Below are 14,052 nucleotides of genomic sequence, written 5' to 3' on the forward strand. Positions count from 1 at the left end.
TTTTTTTTCATTCGCCTTCCTATACAACTCAAGAGTGCAATTGGTCGAAAAGATTCCAAACAAGCGGGCGGCTTACCAGGCTTCAAAATTGGCACAATCTTTGCAACTTTCCACTCTTGTGGTAAGGCACCTTTGATCTAGGAATTGTTGTAGGGTTCAAGAAGTCTGAGTTTGGAATGTTGGGATAGGTGTGCCACGGCGTTATACGTAATGCCATTTCTACCTAGTGCTATATGAGTTGCACCTTGAATTGCTGCATTTAATTAACCCATCAATAGTGAACAGCAAATTTAGACTTTCGTTTGTTGCAGCAGGTATAGTATGTCCCGGAGTCGAGATAGTACTACTATGTGTACCACCACTTGTTAGGAAAGCGCAGTAATTGTTCGCAGTATCGACTTCACTTTGATTTTCACTTAATGAGAGTGCTTTAAATGGATGTCGTTGTTGGAGGCTTCTCCTTAGACCTCTGATAATTGTCCATATGTATGTAAATGACTTAGGAACATCGAGATTTCTACATACCTTCCCCCACCTCTTTCTTTACTAATTTTTCGAGATGTCTCCGAATGCATAATTGTGCCCGTCGTGAAGCTCGCATATCTACCGGGTCTTTTGTGCGAAGAGCTTTCCGCTCTGCCTTCCGTCTTAAAGCACGTAGTCTTGAGTATTCTTGATCGCACGCATTTTCAACTTGACGCACAAATTGAAAAAAAAAAATGTTGCCTCAGTAAGGGAATATGATAAAGTTGGAATTAATTCATCACTTGTTCCAGCTGTTATGCCTTGTTTGCCATTTCTCTATATTTGTCCCAGTTAATGGATTGTACTTGCTTCTTCCATGAGGGTATTCCTTATAATGTCACGAGTATTGGATAATGGTCACTCCCTCGCGTTTCAAGGTCCGTGCGCCAGGACATTTGGTTGAAGAGGTCACTAGATGCGAAACAAACATCAAGTCAGCTTCCCGATTTCGCTGACATGACCTCCCCAACATCAGTCGTACACCGTGTCCAACAAAGAGAGCTTGTGTTCGAAGAGCGCTGCTGCCGATTTTGTTGCTCCCTTTCGTAAACATATGGAGGTTGATGATGCAATCTAAAGCAGCGGTAACACTGCCCCCCCCCCCAAAAAAAAAGAAAAAAGCAAGAAATAAAACGGCGTGCTGTGTCCAAACAATGGCGGACTCGGCTACTAGATGGCGCGCGCATCGGCAAAGGGTTTATTCTCAAAAAGAACCCGTTACCCCGCGCAGTATACACCATTCCAATAATGGCCTTCTTCGCGCTGCCATCTTTGTCCAGTGGACTATGGAACGCGTTTCAAACATTCGCAGTGGTTCAGCATTTTTGGCCACTGCGATAAGCGCCTGGAAGGGTATATATATATAAAACAACCTGTCTGGAAAAAAAGAAAGAAAAATGAAAATTTGATTTTCGTGACGCGGTCACGTTCAGAAGAGCTTTATTTGCACCATCACGTCGCATGAAGTCGTCGATGACGTCCATGTGCGAGCTTTCTGAGAACCTCGACCCGTGCGTGCCGTTCACTCTTTGGTGTTTTCGCAGGCCTCCTTGCACTTCTTCAAGCTTGCGAACTGCTGACAGTCGTGAGGTCCGGTCACTCTCCTGATCCTCTCACACCTTTTCGTAGTTGGGTTGTAACGAGTGTTTGCCGTCACGATGTGGGTCGTGTCCGGTGGACCTGGATTAGTACAAGCTGCAAAAAAAAATATTAATATATATTTATATATATATATATATATAATTGGAGTTTACAGAGGTTTGTGTAATGCACTCCAGTCACACTCTTACACATCGTACTCAAGACTCGGTGTCCCCAGCAGATATGTTGAAAGAATTGTCTGCACGCACGCTTCGAGCTATTTTAAAGTTTCTTGGTATGTGTACTTGGAAAATGTCTGCAGACGGTTTTTGTATGGCCCATGGGACGGGGCCGTCATGCAGGGAAGGAGCATAGTTCAGACAGTGTCTATAGGCTGTCTTTTTTATGACGTGTTCACAGTTGGACTGCGGCTCCCAGGACGTAGCCTGTTATGATCACGCTGCTTGGGAAAGAATGGAAGAAAGAAAACAGAGAAGCCCGAGAAGAGAAGTGCGTGAGCGGGGAAGGCACGCGGACGGGTTCGAGGAGTGACCAGCCAAGACTGAACCAGCCGGACGTTGCCGTGTCCTTGGGCCTTCTGTCGTCACGGCGCCGACCCGTCTAAGAGTTCGACGCTACACACGAGCGTCACCAGGCACCATGATATCTCCTTCTGGCCTCAGAAGGTTGCTCGAAGACCTCAGAAGGCCCCAGAAGGTTGCAGCGCGACGTCATCTGACTGCCGGATCCTGAGCTTCTTCAGACCTTGCTGCTTCCTCAGTCGTAATCTGACACCTTCGAGTCTGCAGCCGAGAGCCCTGAACCGAACCCACCGCGCCACTTCACACTGAAGGACGAGCGACTTCTCTTCCATCCTGGCAAGTTCGGCAGCAGTAGTATCCGCCAAGCCCCAAGGTTGACAGATGCGTGTGAGGCAACCGAACTGTCTGAAGAACAGGCTCGTTACTCTTCCTATGGCGCGTTGTAATACATATTGTTATATACGTCGTTTTCAATCCCATTTCCAATGTAGAGTAAATGTTTTCCAAACGCACTAAGTGTCTCCGTCTTATTTCCTTAAAACATACAAAAACAAAAAAGAAAACTAAACTCGTCGCAAAGCTTCTGCCGCGATCTTATTGACTGCGCAGCGATATTAAAATGCTCGGGAATTTCCACGTCCCGAATTTCTTAAGTTGTCAATAACTCTATTGAACAAATAATCAGTTCTGTGTGAATTTACAGTACAGCCGCAGCGATATCCACGACATTTCATCGAACTCTTGCATCTTGCCGCAAACATGCGATGATCTCATGGCCACCCTGTAATGGCGTTAGCATTAATCTGTGCGAACCTTGTGACACCCCTGAACGTGAGCATCAACCCTTTTTAGGAACACAACGAGGTACGCTTTGTGGTCCGTAAAGTATGCGTGGCGAAGAGCGTACAGGGAGACTCGAACGGCACGATGCGACGCCACCTCAACTGCGTCCTTCTAGCGGGCGCTGCGCGAGACTTACGTGCGCAACTGTCCTCAATATGTGCGGTTTATTAGGCGGCGCGTTGAAGGAAGCTGGAGTAACTCTGTGGTAGCCGGCTCGCCTTACAATCAGCGGACAAATTATCGAATCCTGAGAAAAACCGCGTCGTTTCTTGGTGGGAGTTTATGTTGGGAAGCACTTGGCGAACCGCCACTTGGGATGATCCCACAACACATTTCACTCTAAAGCACCGGTAACCAAGGTATCAGTTACAGTTCTTCCTTGAACCTGGCAGTCATGAGATCGTATGCTCACCGTTCACTAAATTAGGTAATTGAACAAGCGCAGTTCAGTTGAACGCACAGTGACCAAAAAACAACGCGAGCCTACCTGCAGGATAGGGGCAGACGTGCTGTGGACCGGCCTCCGCAATCTCTGTAATCAAGGAGTACAGTTGCGTCATAAATCAGCAAAGAATGTTAATGAAAATTATTCAATTATTAGACGTCACCTGTCAATTCCTTGAGCAGTCACACTTAATGCCTGTTCCCACATGCAGCGGAGCGCTACAAGCATAGCGCTTACCTTGCGCTAAGCGCGTGCTGATGGGAGCGTTCACCAGCTTTGTATCGCACCGTCAAAACTGTTGCTCATGGCAGACGATAAGTAGCTGACGGCACGTGAGGAGCGCTACATCAGCGCTTCGCTGCATGTGAGAACCGGCCTTTATTGAGGAGATAGAGCCTAAACGCTACAACAACAAAAAAAGGTTTGTGAATTCACTCTTCGGCGGAACGCTCAGAGAGCCAATCACGGCGAGAAATAGGTGAATGACAGTGAATGATGAAGTTCAGTATATGATGAGATCTAAAAAACTGCTACATAAATAGAGACAATGAGCAAGTGAAAGGTCATGCGCAGTGTTCCTGCAAACATCGCATTTTTGGTCTAATTGTATTCTGAGCTTCGTCGTTCGCAGTGATCCTGCTATTGTTCGCCGTGATTTGCTGTCCCCGTGTTCTGTAGGAAAGTGAAATCACGGACTCATTTTTTTTAGAGTGTAAGATGAATCTCACTTATACCGGTAATAGTAATCTCTAACTTTGTATGTATTCTTCAATATTCGTGGAACGAGAGTGACCCATACTCTCCCATAAATGACCCCGCCATTCAGCTTTGACTAATGTTCAATTAAATTTCGATTGAGTCGTTAAAAATGTTTTAGGGATCAGCGTTTATACTTGATGACCAGTCAAGACGGCTGCACTTGGCTGAAAGCTTGCTAAATTTAAATATTAGCTTTGGGTGGACCAGGATGATGTTGAATGTTCTGAAATACGATCAGCCGGCTTCAAGCTGCAATGATTCCATCTGCTACAGCAACGGGAGCGGCCTTTTTTATTGAGAAAGTCGACCATTTAAATTTTTTTCCTGCCATCTAATGCTACTAAATGTGGCGAATATGAGCAACAGTGTGACTTCCACTGAACCTTATTTATTCATTTTTTTTTTAATACAGTAGCCAAAGACACGAACCGAGCGAGATGTAAATGACCAGTCGTCCACCGTGCTTCAGGCGCGTGCAGATTGTCTGATAGTAACGCCTATAGAAACAAAACAAGCTACGCTTAAAAGTCACGACACTTAAGACATCTTTGTGCTTAGAGTCATTGTTCTCAGTCACCCGAAGCTTTATCTACAAACGCAAAAACTGTCTCTTTCGTCCTCCATAAATGTTCAAAACAGTCCACGACATCGATATCTTCTAAGCTTCCTGACTCCGTGTCTGAAGCTCAGGGAATCGCATTCTTTGAATCTCAACGGTCGCCAGTTGCGCTCGCTCACACTGAGCACCAAAATCGCGGTTCCCACAAGAAAAGAACAAACAGAAGAACGGATTGCCGATACTCTAACCGTAGCTTAGTTGGTGGCTCTAATCAAGGCATGCTAAGTAGTGCCCACATTCGCCAGACTGGCACCCAAATCAATCTTTTTTTTTTTTTTAATTCGCAGTTGCCAGACTAGTTTCTGAAGCGTGGCCGCTTGAGAAACGCCTATATGAGACCGGAACGTAGGCAGAAATATACTTACTACACACCAGGATGAAACAGAGTACCAGCAGGATCATCGCCTTGGTGGAGCACGCTTGCCTTGCTGCCATTGTCTTGAGCTTCTTGTCCGAGAGCCAACGAAGAGGAGAGTAACTCAGTGCTCCAATGAGGAGATATTTTTATACTATCAACAGTGACTAATATAAGCCCCACGTGACTTGCTGTAAATAAGACTGAGGGCGGTAATAAAAAAAATATATCAATAAAAGAAAGCCGTAGAGCACGTACATGCATGTATAACTTTCTAGTAACGGAGGCGGATGACAGACATAATTTGTTTCCTTCTTTGATGTGCATAAACAGCGAAGTCCTGCTCTACGTGAGACATCACACTTCGGACGCGCGGAGCCCAGAGCGTGTGGATTTCATAGGCAGATTTCCTCGCCGCCGCAAGTTATTCAACGGATGCAACGGGGATCTAAACAGGTCACGTTTTCAAAAAGCGCTGCCGTCGACTTTGTCTGTCCTTCACGCCGATGCGAGAATATTTATTTCACCGCTCATTTTGCAGTCTAAGCCCTGAAACAAGCAACTCTTAACAAAACAAGCAACAAAACAGATGATTTTACCGCTAATAGGAAACTATAGACCTTTCCAGCGGCAGACTCGAACGAAGCGATTTAGAGCGCGCGTTCCTGGTTTTGAAAGGGTATACGCCAGTGTTGCCTGACTGCGCTAGGCTGTGGGTTTTCTCGTCAGTAGGCTGTGGTAGCCTGCGTAGGCGCAATTCCGGACGCTGGTGGCGCTAAATTGCCGCGTTTTATTTATCTATTTATTGTGTTCTATGGTGAAGAGAATTTCTCGGAGTTTTTTAAGAAAGCATTGCATTATTTTTGGGAACAGAAAAAACAAATGAAAGCTATTTTTGCCGAGTCCGTGCGCGACAGACCAAATTCAACTAGAATGTTTGTTTCACCTTATGTTGATCTTTTTAACAGCACCATACACTCAGCAGTGTGAATCTACTAAGGTCTTAACTGCCTAAAATATTTAACCAGACCACAGGATAGCCGAACTGCATGGACATTCCCCGCTCACAACATGAAATTCAACGAGTCTAATCAATCGAACATATCTTGTACGAACACCACGGTGCCGCATTATCCAAACAGGATTTGAGAAAGCTCTCAAATAACACAGCATATTCAAAATACAGCGTCGACGATAGTCGCTTCACGACGATCGGACGGAATCCGCGGCTTGTCCTGGTGTACGTTTCGAAGAGTGATGCTTTTTGGCACAGCACTAAAGCAAATGACCGAACGTGTCTATTCAGTCCCATACTCCGGACACTATCAACTACTTCTCGCCAAAACCGGGAACATAGCCGGAAAGGCTTTTTGAAGATTATTTCAACGGAAATCATCCTGGAAGAACGTCGAACGGCCCGCGTCGCGGGCTGCTTGACGTTCGTTCTCTTCGCTCGTTTCCTGCGAAGGTGGAGCAGGCTACGTACGAGTCCTGACCATTCCATTTAGCGCTCTCTGGGCGGCACCATTTTGTTCGACACCAGCGCCCTCTCCATACATCCGGGAAATTCAGCGGGTTCGGCGGGGTAAAACGAGAGAGGGGGCACGCGCCCGACTCCGCTAGCAGACGACAAAACGGGAGGTTGCCATTCTCCATCTTTGGGCTGTATCGGCGGGCTGTACGGAACAATGAACTCTCGCTCGTGGCTGCCGTTGTGAAGTGGTTCGCGTTCTTAGAATAGTTATGGCTACTCCAAAATCCGCCAAGAGCCCTCTGTTGTTCTACTTCGGTAAATGATCAACTGACATATCTTTTTTCCGTTACTTAAATAGCGGTTGAGTCAGCCGGCAGTACTACCCTCAACTACTGCGTGTATTGCGGCAGGAGAGCACGTTTTTATTTATTATTTCAGACATCCACTCATGGTCACTAAAGGCCTACACCAGTACGAACTTTGTATAGTAAAAAAGGTACAGCCACCGGATCCACTTTTCGCCGGAGAGACCGGCCAGTCTGACACAGTTTTCTCTATTTTTTTTTTTATTTGCACGCAGATAACAGCGCAATTGGGCTCTGTTACTCTTTTTATCTAGCATAGTAACGCACGATAACGGGCATACCAAAATCTGCGCATCTGCGCTTGAAATTTCCAAAATGACGCGATTTTAAACCGAGTTTGTACGCCAGCCGGATGCTATAGGTACTGCCCACTCGGCGGAGCAGACGACATATGGGTGAGAGGGGAGGCATTCTTTTTTCTCTTTTTACCCTCTCTACTATTACCCTAATGGGGTTTTCCCAGCGGAAGATAACACAAAACACGCAAGCACCCTGAACAGGCAAATAAAGTAAAAACTTTCAAGGAAAGCCGGCGAACTCCGAATTCACAATGCAGGTGGGGAGCTGCACTGACCAGGTTTCCACGGCTCAGTAGGGTAGCAGAAATGTTTGGTTGATAGGGGTCGCTCGAGTCGCAAAATGGCGGCGGCCAGAGAACTCTTTTTGCAAAGGTCTATACTAGACCCAAAGTTTTTTCGCTTAAATTATATTTTTGACGGGCAATTTAGGACTCTGAATCTACCAAAACTGAGGTACATAACCAAACTTAAAGGGCAACTCCGGTCCATAATTTCGATTTTGGGATTATGGCTGTTTTTAGTGCAGTTAGCGCCCCTGAATTGCAAGGTGTAATTTTTTTCTCGTTATTGTGCGTAGTTTTAAAGATATCGACGTCTCAAAGTTTTGTTTGGGGCGCGGCCTACAAACCGAAACTAGCCGCTCGAGGTTCCGGCAACACTGGAAATCAGCCGTTATGTGGACGTGACGCCAAGATCGTTCTCGTTCAGCGAGTACGCAGTCCAAGCGGCACCTACCTCTGTTGCGCTAGCCGTCTAAAGATAGAAGGTAAGCTGATTTTGTTTTAACTCTGTATACGTGGTAGTTATCCAGCATATGTAGCAAGAGTTAGTGCGTATACCCAAAAGCTAGCGACTGGAAAACCCGTCAACTCGTTCGGTGGCGTACTCGGCGGCCGCCACCGCGCGTGCGCTATGCCGTGCCGTACGCGTTGCTTGTATACCCAAAAGCTAGCGACTGGAAAACGAGTGAACTCGTTCGGTTCCGTACTCGGCAGCTGTCGGCGTGCGTGCGGTCTCCCGCACTCGTCGCTACGCCTAAATTGTCATCGGGGCTCCGTGGATGGAGCGGCGTTGCTCTACGCTGCGCAGCCAGTGACGCACAGTGCTGGCGCTTTCGCGCGGCGGGTCAGTCCCATACACGAAGCTTTGAGGCTCTCCGGCGCGTTCCGCGACAACCGAACAGACGTGTGTCAAGCTGTAGACTTTTTAGAGCGCAGCTCTTAGGGGCCCGTTTCCGGCTTGAGCGGCGTCGGCGTCGCCGTCGGCGTCGGCGTAACTGCGCGGTGCATCATGGGAAATGTCCCATAATGCACCGCGCGAGCCCCCCACCGGGGTCACGTGACCTCGTGGGGGGCACGTGACCCCCCCCCCCCCGAAGTCACGTGACCCCCCGAAGTCGCGTGACTCCCCTGAGGTCACGTGACCCCCGCCGATGTCGCGTGAGCCCCCAATGACGTCATCGTCACTGATGACGTCACCGGCATCCACATCGTCATCGTCATCATCACTGATGATGTCACCGGCATCCACATCGTCATCGTCATCATCACTAATGACGTCACCGGCATCCGCATCGTCATCGTCATCATCACTGATGACGTTACCGACATCCGCATCGTCATCGTAATCATCACTGATGACGTCATCAGTGACGTCACTGATGACGTCACCGACATTCGCATCGTCATCGTCATCATCACTGGTGAAGTCATCAGTGACGTCACTAATGACGTCATCGGTACCCGCATCGTCATCGTCACTGATGACGTCATCAGTGACGTCAGTGATGACATCATCGGCATTGGGGGTCACGTGACCCCCAATGCCGATGCTTTAGGCAGTCATTTTAGAGCGCAGCTCTTAGGGGCCCGTTCCCGGCTTGAGCGGCGTCGCCGTCGCCGTCGCCGTCGGCGTCGGCGTAACCGCAACCCTCGTAACCCTCGTGAGGGTTACGAGGGTTACGAAGGTTAATCTCATGAGGGTTACCCTCACGAGGATCACGAGGGCCACGAGGGTAACTAACCCTCGTAACCCTCGTAACCCTCACGAGGGTTACGAGCGTTACGAGGGTTACAAGGGTTAGTTACCCTTGTAACCCTCGTGAGGGTTACAAGGGTAACTAACCCTCGCGAGGGTTACTTACCCTTGTAACCCTCACGAGGGTTACGAGGGTTAGTAACCCTCGTGAGGGTAACCCTCGTGAAGGTAACCCTTTTGAGGGTTTCGAGGGTTAGTAACCCTCGTGAGGGTAACCTTCACGAGGGTTACCCTCACGAGGGTCACGAGGGTTATGAGAGTTACCCTCACGAGGGTTACTCACCCTCGTAACCCTCACGAGGGTTACGAGGGTTAGTTACCCTCACGAGGGTCACGAGGGTTATGAGAGTTACCCTTACGAGGGTCACGAGAGTTACCCTCACGAGGGTCACGAGAGTTGCCCTCACAAGGGTTACTAGGGTTACCCTCACGAGGGTCACGATGGTTACCCAGGTCGTGACCCCCCTGTGGTCACGTGACCTGGGGATACCCCCCGAGGTCACGTGACCCCCCGTTGACGTCATAGGCACTGATGACGTCGTCAGTGACGTCACTGATGACGTCACCGGCATCCGCATCGTCATCGTCATCATCACTGATGACGTCATTAGTGACGTCACTGATGACGTCACCGGCATCCGCATCGTCATCATCATCACTGATGGCGTCATCAGTGACGCTACTGATGACGTCATCGGTATCGTCACGTGGCCCCAGGTCACGTGACCCCCCGACGTCACGTGACGCCCCAAGGTCACGTGACTCCCACAAGGTCACGTGACCCACAAGGTCACGTGACCCCCAAGGTCACGTGACCCCCCGCCCCCCGAGGTCACTTGACCCACCCCCCAGTACCCTTCCCTCCTCCTCCTCAAGAGCTGCGCTCTAATTCGGCGTTACAGGGAGTTGTAAACGGCTTTCATTTTTTTTAAAGCTAGCAAAAGTTTTTGTGGGTGATAAAGGAAAACAGAGAACGTTAGCAAGGTGAGAACACTTTCTTTCCCTTCCGCATTCCCACCCCCACCCACAACAATTTTTTTTTATTAGAATACATAGGATTTTAAGTTTTCCTTCGTAACTTTTGACTAAGGCAAGTGTGTTTTTTTTTTTTGTTTTTTGCATTTTTAAATATTATATTTACCTCCAGCCGAACTCGGGCAAATTAGAGAGTTGTAACTTACAAATCCGAACTTTCGCGATGTTAATTAATAGCGCAATGTTAATTAATACGGCTGCGTAACAGGTTCGAACGATTGGGAGGCGAATGTTTATATCGCATGAGCTTCACACGCCGGCTGTTCGCTAGTAGTCGTTACGGACCTGAATACTACGCACGAGATTGCGTAGTAAACAAGCAGTGACGCAAAGCAGAACATTGTTTTCGTTTTCATTACAAACTTGAGTGTTTGGAGCTAGTTAGTGGTTGTACTCCATTCCCCATTCAACAGACATCCAATGGACCGTGAATGCTCAATCTTCAACACTGCACTTGACAATGACTGTTTTATTTATTGATCAGGATACTTTTATCATGTTTACCTTTTCTGTACATGTACGATGGGCAAAGAGCGACGGCACGGCATCCTTTTTAAGCCTCGACCCCTTCGCTGACAAGCAACAAGTAACCAACACCTGTATATAGGTTTCGTTCGTAACTCTCCGGCGAAAAATGATCGGAGCAGAGCTTCGATCTGGGCGCCGACGTCCAAGGCTTTCCAAAGTCCACTCGTCGAACAGCGTTCACCCACACCTTCTCCAATTTCCGATCCGTTGGAAACTTGTGAAAAAGCACCTCCGGGTTGCGCAGCGGCTTGTTTGAGCAGCCCACAGCGCTTTAAGTTGTACTCGGCATCTTTCGAGGAACAGCTGGGCAGTCTTGGGCGCACCGAGTTGCTCGCTAAAACGAGTCTAGGAGTCCTCACAAGCAAATAAACAAAAGGCTATACCGAAGCTACACGGGCTACAGGTAAAAGCAACGGCTGAACACGTAATTACAAGCCGAAGTAGCGGTGGTAACGGCACAAAAAAGCGCGCGCGACGGCTGCGCCGTGCGCCCGTCCGGAACGGAGGAAAAAAAGAGAACAATGTTGACATCACGGCCCAATGTTGCTTTAGCGATCGGCAACCCGCTGGCCGCCCGCTAAGGAGCAGCGGCTCGCGGCGGGTCGCGTTTTTATTATCGGCATTAGTTGAGAATGCGGCGTCCCACGGACGTGAAATTTTGGCTGTGGTCGTATTTTGTGTCACTAAAGCGATACCAGTAATTTAATTCATCTTGAGGTTCGGCCGGAGTTGCCCTTTAACTTTCTTTGGCCAGAATCGGACTAGTTTGACCCTGAATTGACAAACAAGTGGCGGAGTTATGCTTCATCATGGTCTGTTCGTTTGTCACCTGGCTTCTGTGGACCTCAGTTTCCGAGGAAGTACCAGAATTGCACTTCCATTCTGATTGTTCGGTTTTCACTCGGAAACTTTGGGCTAAATTGCTAAACTTGTGCCAGAAATAGGTTTCACTCCTGTTTGATCAGTGGATACGTTGCGTCTTTTGTTCATGTCCGACAATATAGGTTTCAAACAAGCAAAAAGTCCTAAAAAGCAAACAAAAAATACTTCTGCACTGACTTCGGCACAGCCTTGGAACAAAACCTTGTTAGGTCCAAGCTATGACCCTATAGGGTTGCAAAATCTTGGGCCAATTTAGGCGTTCCTCTAGCGCCCTGCTTAGGGTCCGTCTTCTGAACCAACGCGTGTTTAAAGTGCGATTCGCCATTTAGGAAAAAAACATATTATCGACGTCAATAGGTTCTTATTGATGAGATCTTATGAGATCGCGATTACGCACTCTGAACTATGCGTGCTGTGTCGAGGCCATGTGCCTCTCTGCAGTTTTCTTACTTTTACAGCTATGAATCTTGAAAGGAAAACGCCATCTACACACCAAGATATGTTACGCCCTTAAAGGTGTCAAAAAAAGCAGTTACAGATCCTTACACCCATGGTTACACCTTTTCAGTGCCTCTATAGTTTGAGTACTAAATCGTTCCTAACCATAATATAGGTGGCTGATGCAAGAAACACACTTCCACTTCCTCTCGTGGACTTAAAGAAAGGAGTATGGTGAGGCTCTGTGACGCTTTACTGATATCCCGCCTCCGCTACCACCTCCCGTACACTAAACTAACACAAAGACAAAAAATAAAACTGGATGCTCTCATTCGTAAAGGCATCAAGCTCGCCATGGGCCTACCCATCACCACTAGCACCCACCGCTTCCTCGATATGGGCTATCACAATACCGTAGATGAGCTCGTTGCTATTCACAAACGCCGTCAGGAAATCCGACTCCTTCTCACCCCTCAGGGAAGACACATACTCACTCAACTGGGCCATAATGTCTCATCCTCACTTCCTCCGAAAGAAGCAGCTCTCTCCACCACCACCCGTTCACATCTTATCATAGCACCACTCCCTCGACACATGCACCCGATGCTGAATTTAGCAAGACGCGCTCAACGTATTGCCTTTTTCACACGTTACACCGCCCGCACTCCTCATCGCACATACCTCTACACAGATGCCAGTACGACTGATACTCGCACGGCAATAGCGATCACAGATCATCATTTCACTACAATACACACCGCCGTTCTTCCTCCCATGGAGCCATGCTTGGCGGAACTACACGCCATTGCAGCGGCTATCACATATACCTCCTCAGGCTCTTTTGCCTCGTCTATTCCCATCATCTTCACCGACTCTATGGCCGCCTGCCGGCGACTCATACACAACTCGATTCCACTTGCCATCGCAGAACAATTAGAACGCGACCTACTATCACCCGTTGAGGTTGTTTGGATACCAGGTCATGGGGGCATGCCGGGCAACGAGAAAGCACACTTGCTCGCCCGCGAAACGCTTCACCGGGCACCCGACATCCCCAGATCTGGCCAGACGTTTCCCGTGGCCTTACCTTCCCTCGAGTCATATAGACGAGCCCGTCGAGTCTTTCCCCCCTTCACACTCACCTCACACGTTACCAAGGCACCATCCTGCGCAACGCCCAAAGTAACACTCTTCCCACCCCAGCCCGCATCCACCTTCTACGAGGTCTACTTCCTGAGTATCCTCCCCCCTGCATCCACTGTGGCGACCGCCCAAATACACATCACATCTTATGGATCTGCCATCCCACGCCTCCACCCCTCCCTAACCTCACCTCCCTCTCCTCCCCCCCCCCCCAACCCCCCCACCCCGAGTGGCTGACTACGGCCACCACATTATCGGACCAAATTTACCTGGCTGCGTACATCCAGTCCTCACTGGAGTACGCCACCAGAGGGGGCCTGGAATGAGGCCCCCTGCTCATATTCTTTGGGCATAATAAAGTTTCATCTCCCTCCCTCTGTCTCATTTTTTAGGGCTCCTGCAGTACTGACACCTGCTTCAAACAGGGTGTTTAGCTGCGGTGTCGGATAATTATTACCTGCAACAATGCGTTTTATTTGGAGATACATTTTTTGAACATGTTCTATGTGAAATCCTGACGGGAACAATGGAGCACATGTGTTACCTTCGTAATTGCCGAGACGAACTCCCGCGAATGAAAGCCTTTGGATTTTCGAGTGCATAACGCAGTGGTGCAATCGACATGGTCGCCATTCCCACGCCGCGCGTAACTAATAGCGTTTGGATTTGCCGTTCCTGTGCAC

At 48.5% G+C, this 14,052-nt stretch overlaps 1 protein-coding gene across 1 annotated transcript; it reads right to left on the reverse strand.

Moving 5' to 3' along the window:
• Positions 1 to 1,428: 1,428 nt before the first annotated feature.
• Positions 1,429 to 5,282, reverse strand: LOC120845257. Its single transcript, XM_040217080.1, has 3 exons — positions 5,179 to 5,282; positions 3,478 to 3,522; positions 1,429 to 1,719 (listed from the first exon to the last, which is right to left on the reverse strand). The coding sequence occupies exons 1-3, from the start codon at positions 5,246 to 5,248 to the stop codon at positions 1,547 to 1,549; spliced, it is 288 nt and encodes a 95-aa protein (XP_040073014.1). The 5' UTR covers positions 5,249 to 5,282; the 3' UTR covers positions 1,429 to 1,546.
• Positions 5,283 to 14,052: the final 8,770 nt, after the last annotated feature.

Source organism: Ixodes scapularis, unplaced genomic scaffold, assembly GCF_016920785.2.
Source record: "Ixodes scapularis isolate PalLabHiFi unplaced genomic scaffold, ASM1692078v2 PGA_scaffold4__175_contigs__length_147842914, whole genome shotgun sequence".
NCBI classification, from domain to species: domain Eukaryota; kingdom Metazoa; phylum Arthropoda; class Arachnida; order Ixodida; family Ixodidae; genus Ixodes; species Ixodes scapularis.

Excerpts from the sequence above, each read along its gene's own strand:
- LOC120845257 (XM_040217080.1), bottom strand. The coding sequence starts at position 5,248 with ATGGCAGCAAGGCAAGCGTGCTCCACCAAGGCGATGATCCTGCTGGTA. Across the intron at positions 3,523-5,178 it reads CTGTTTCATCCTGGTGTGTA|AGATTGCGGAGGCCGGTCCA; the intron begins GTAAGTATATTT and ends CCTTGATTACAG. Across the intron at positions 1,720-3,477 it reads CGTCTGCCCCTATCCTGCAG|CTTGTACTAATCCAGGTCCA; the intron begins GTAGGCTCGCGT and ends TTTTTTTTGCAG.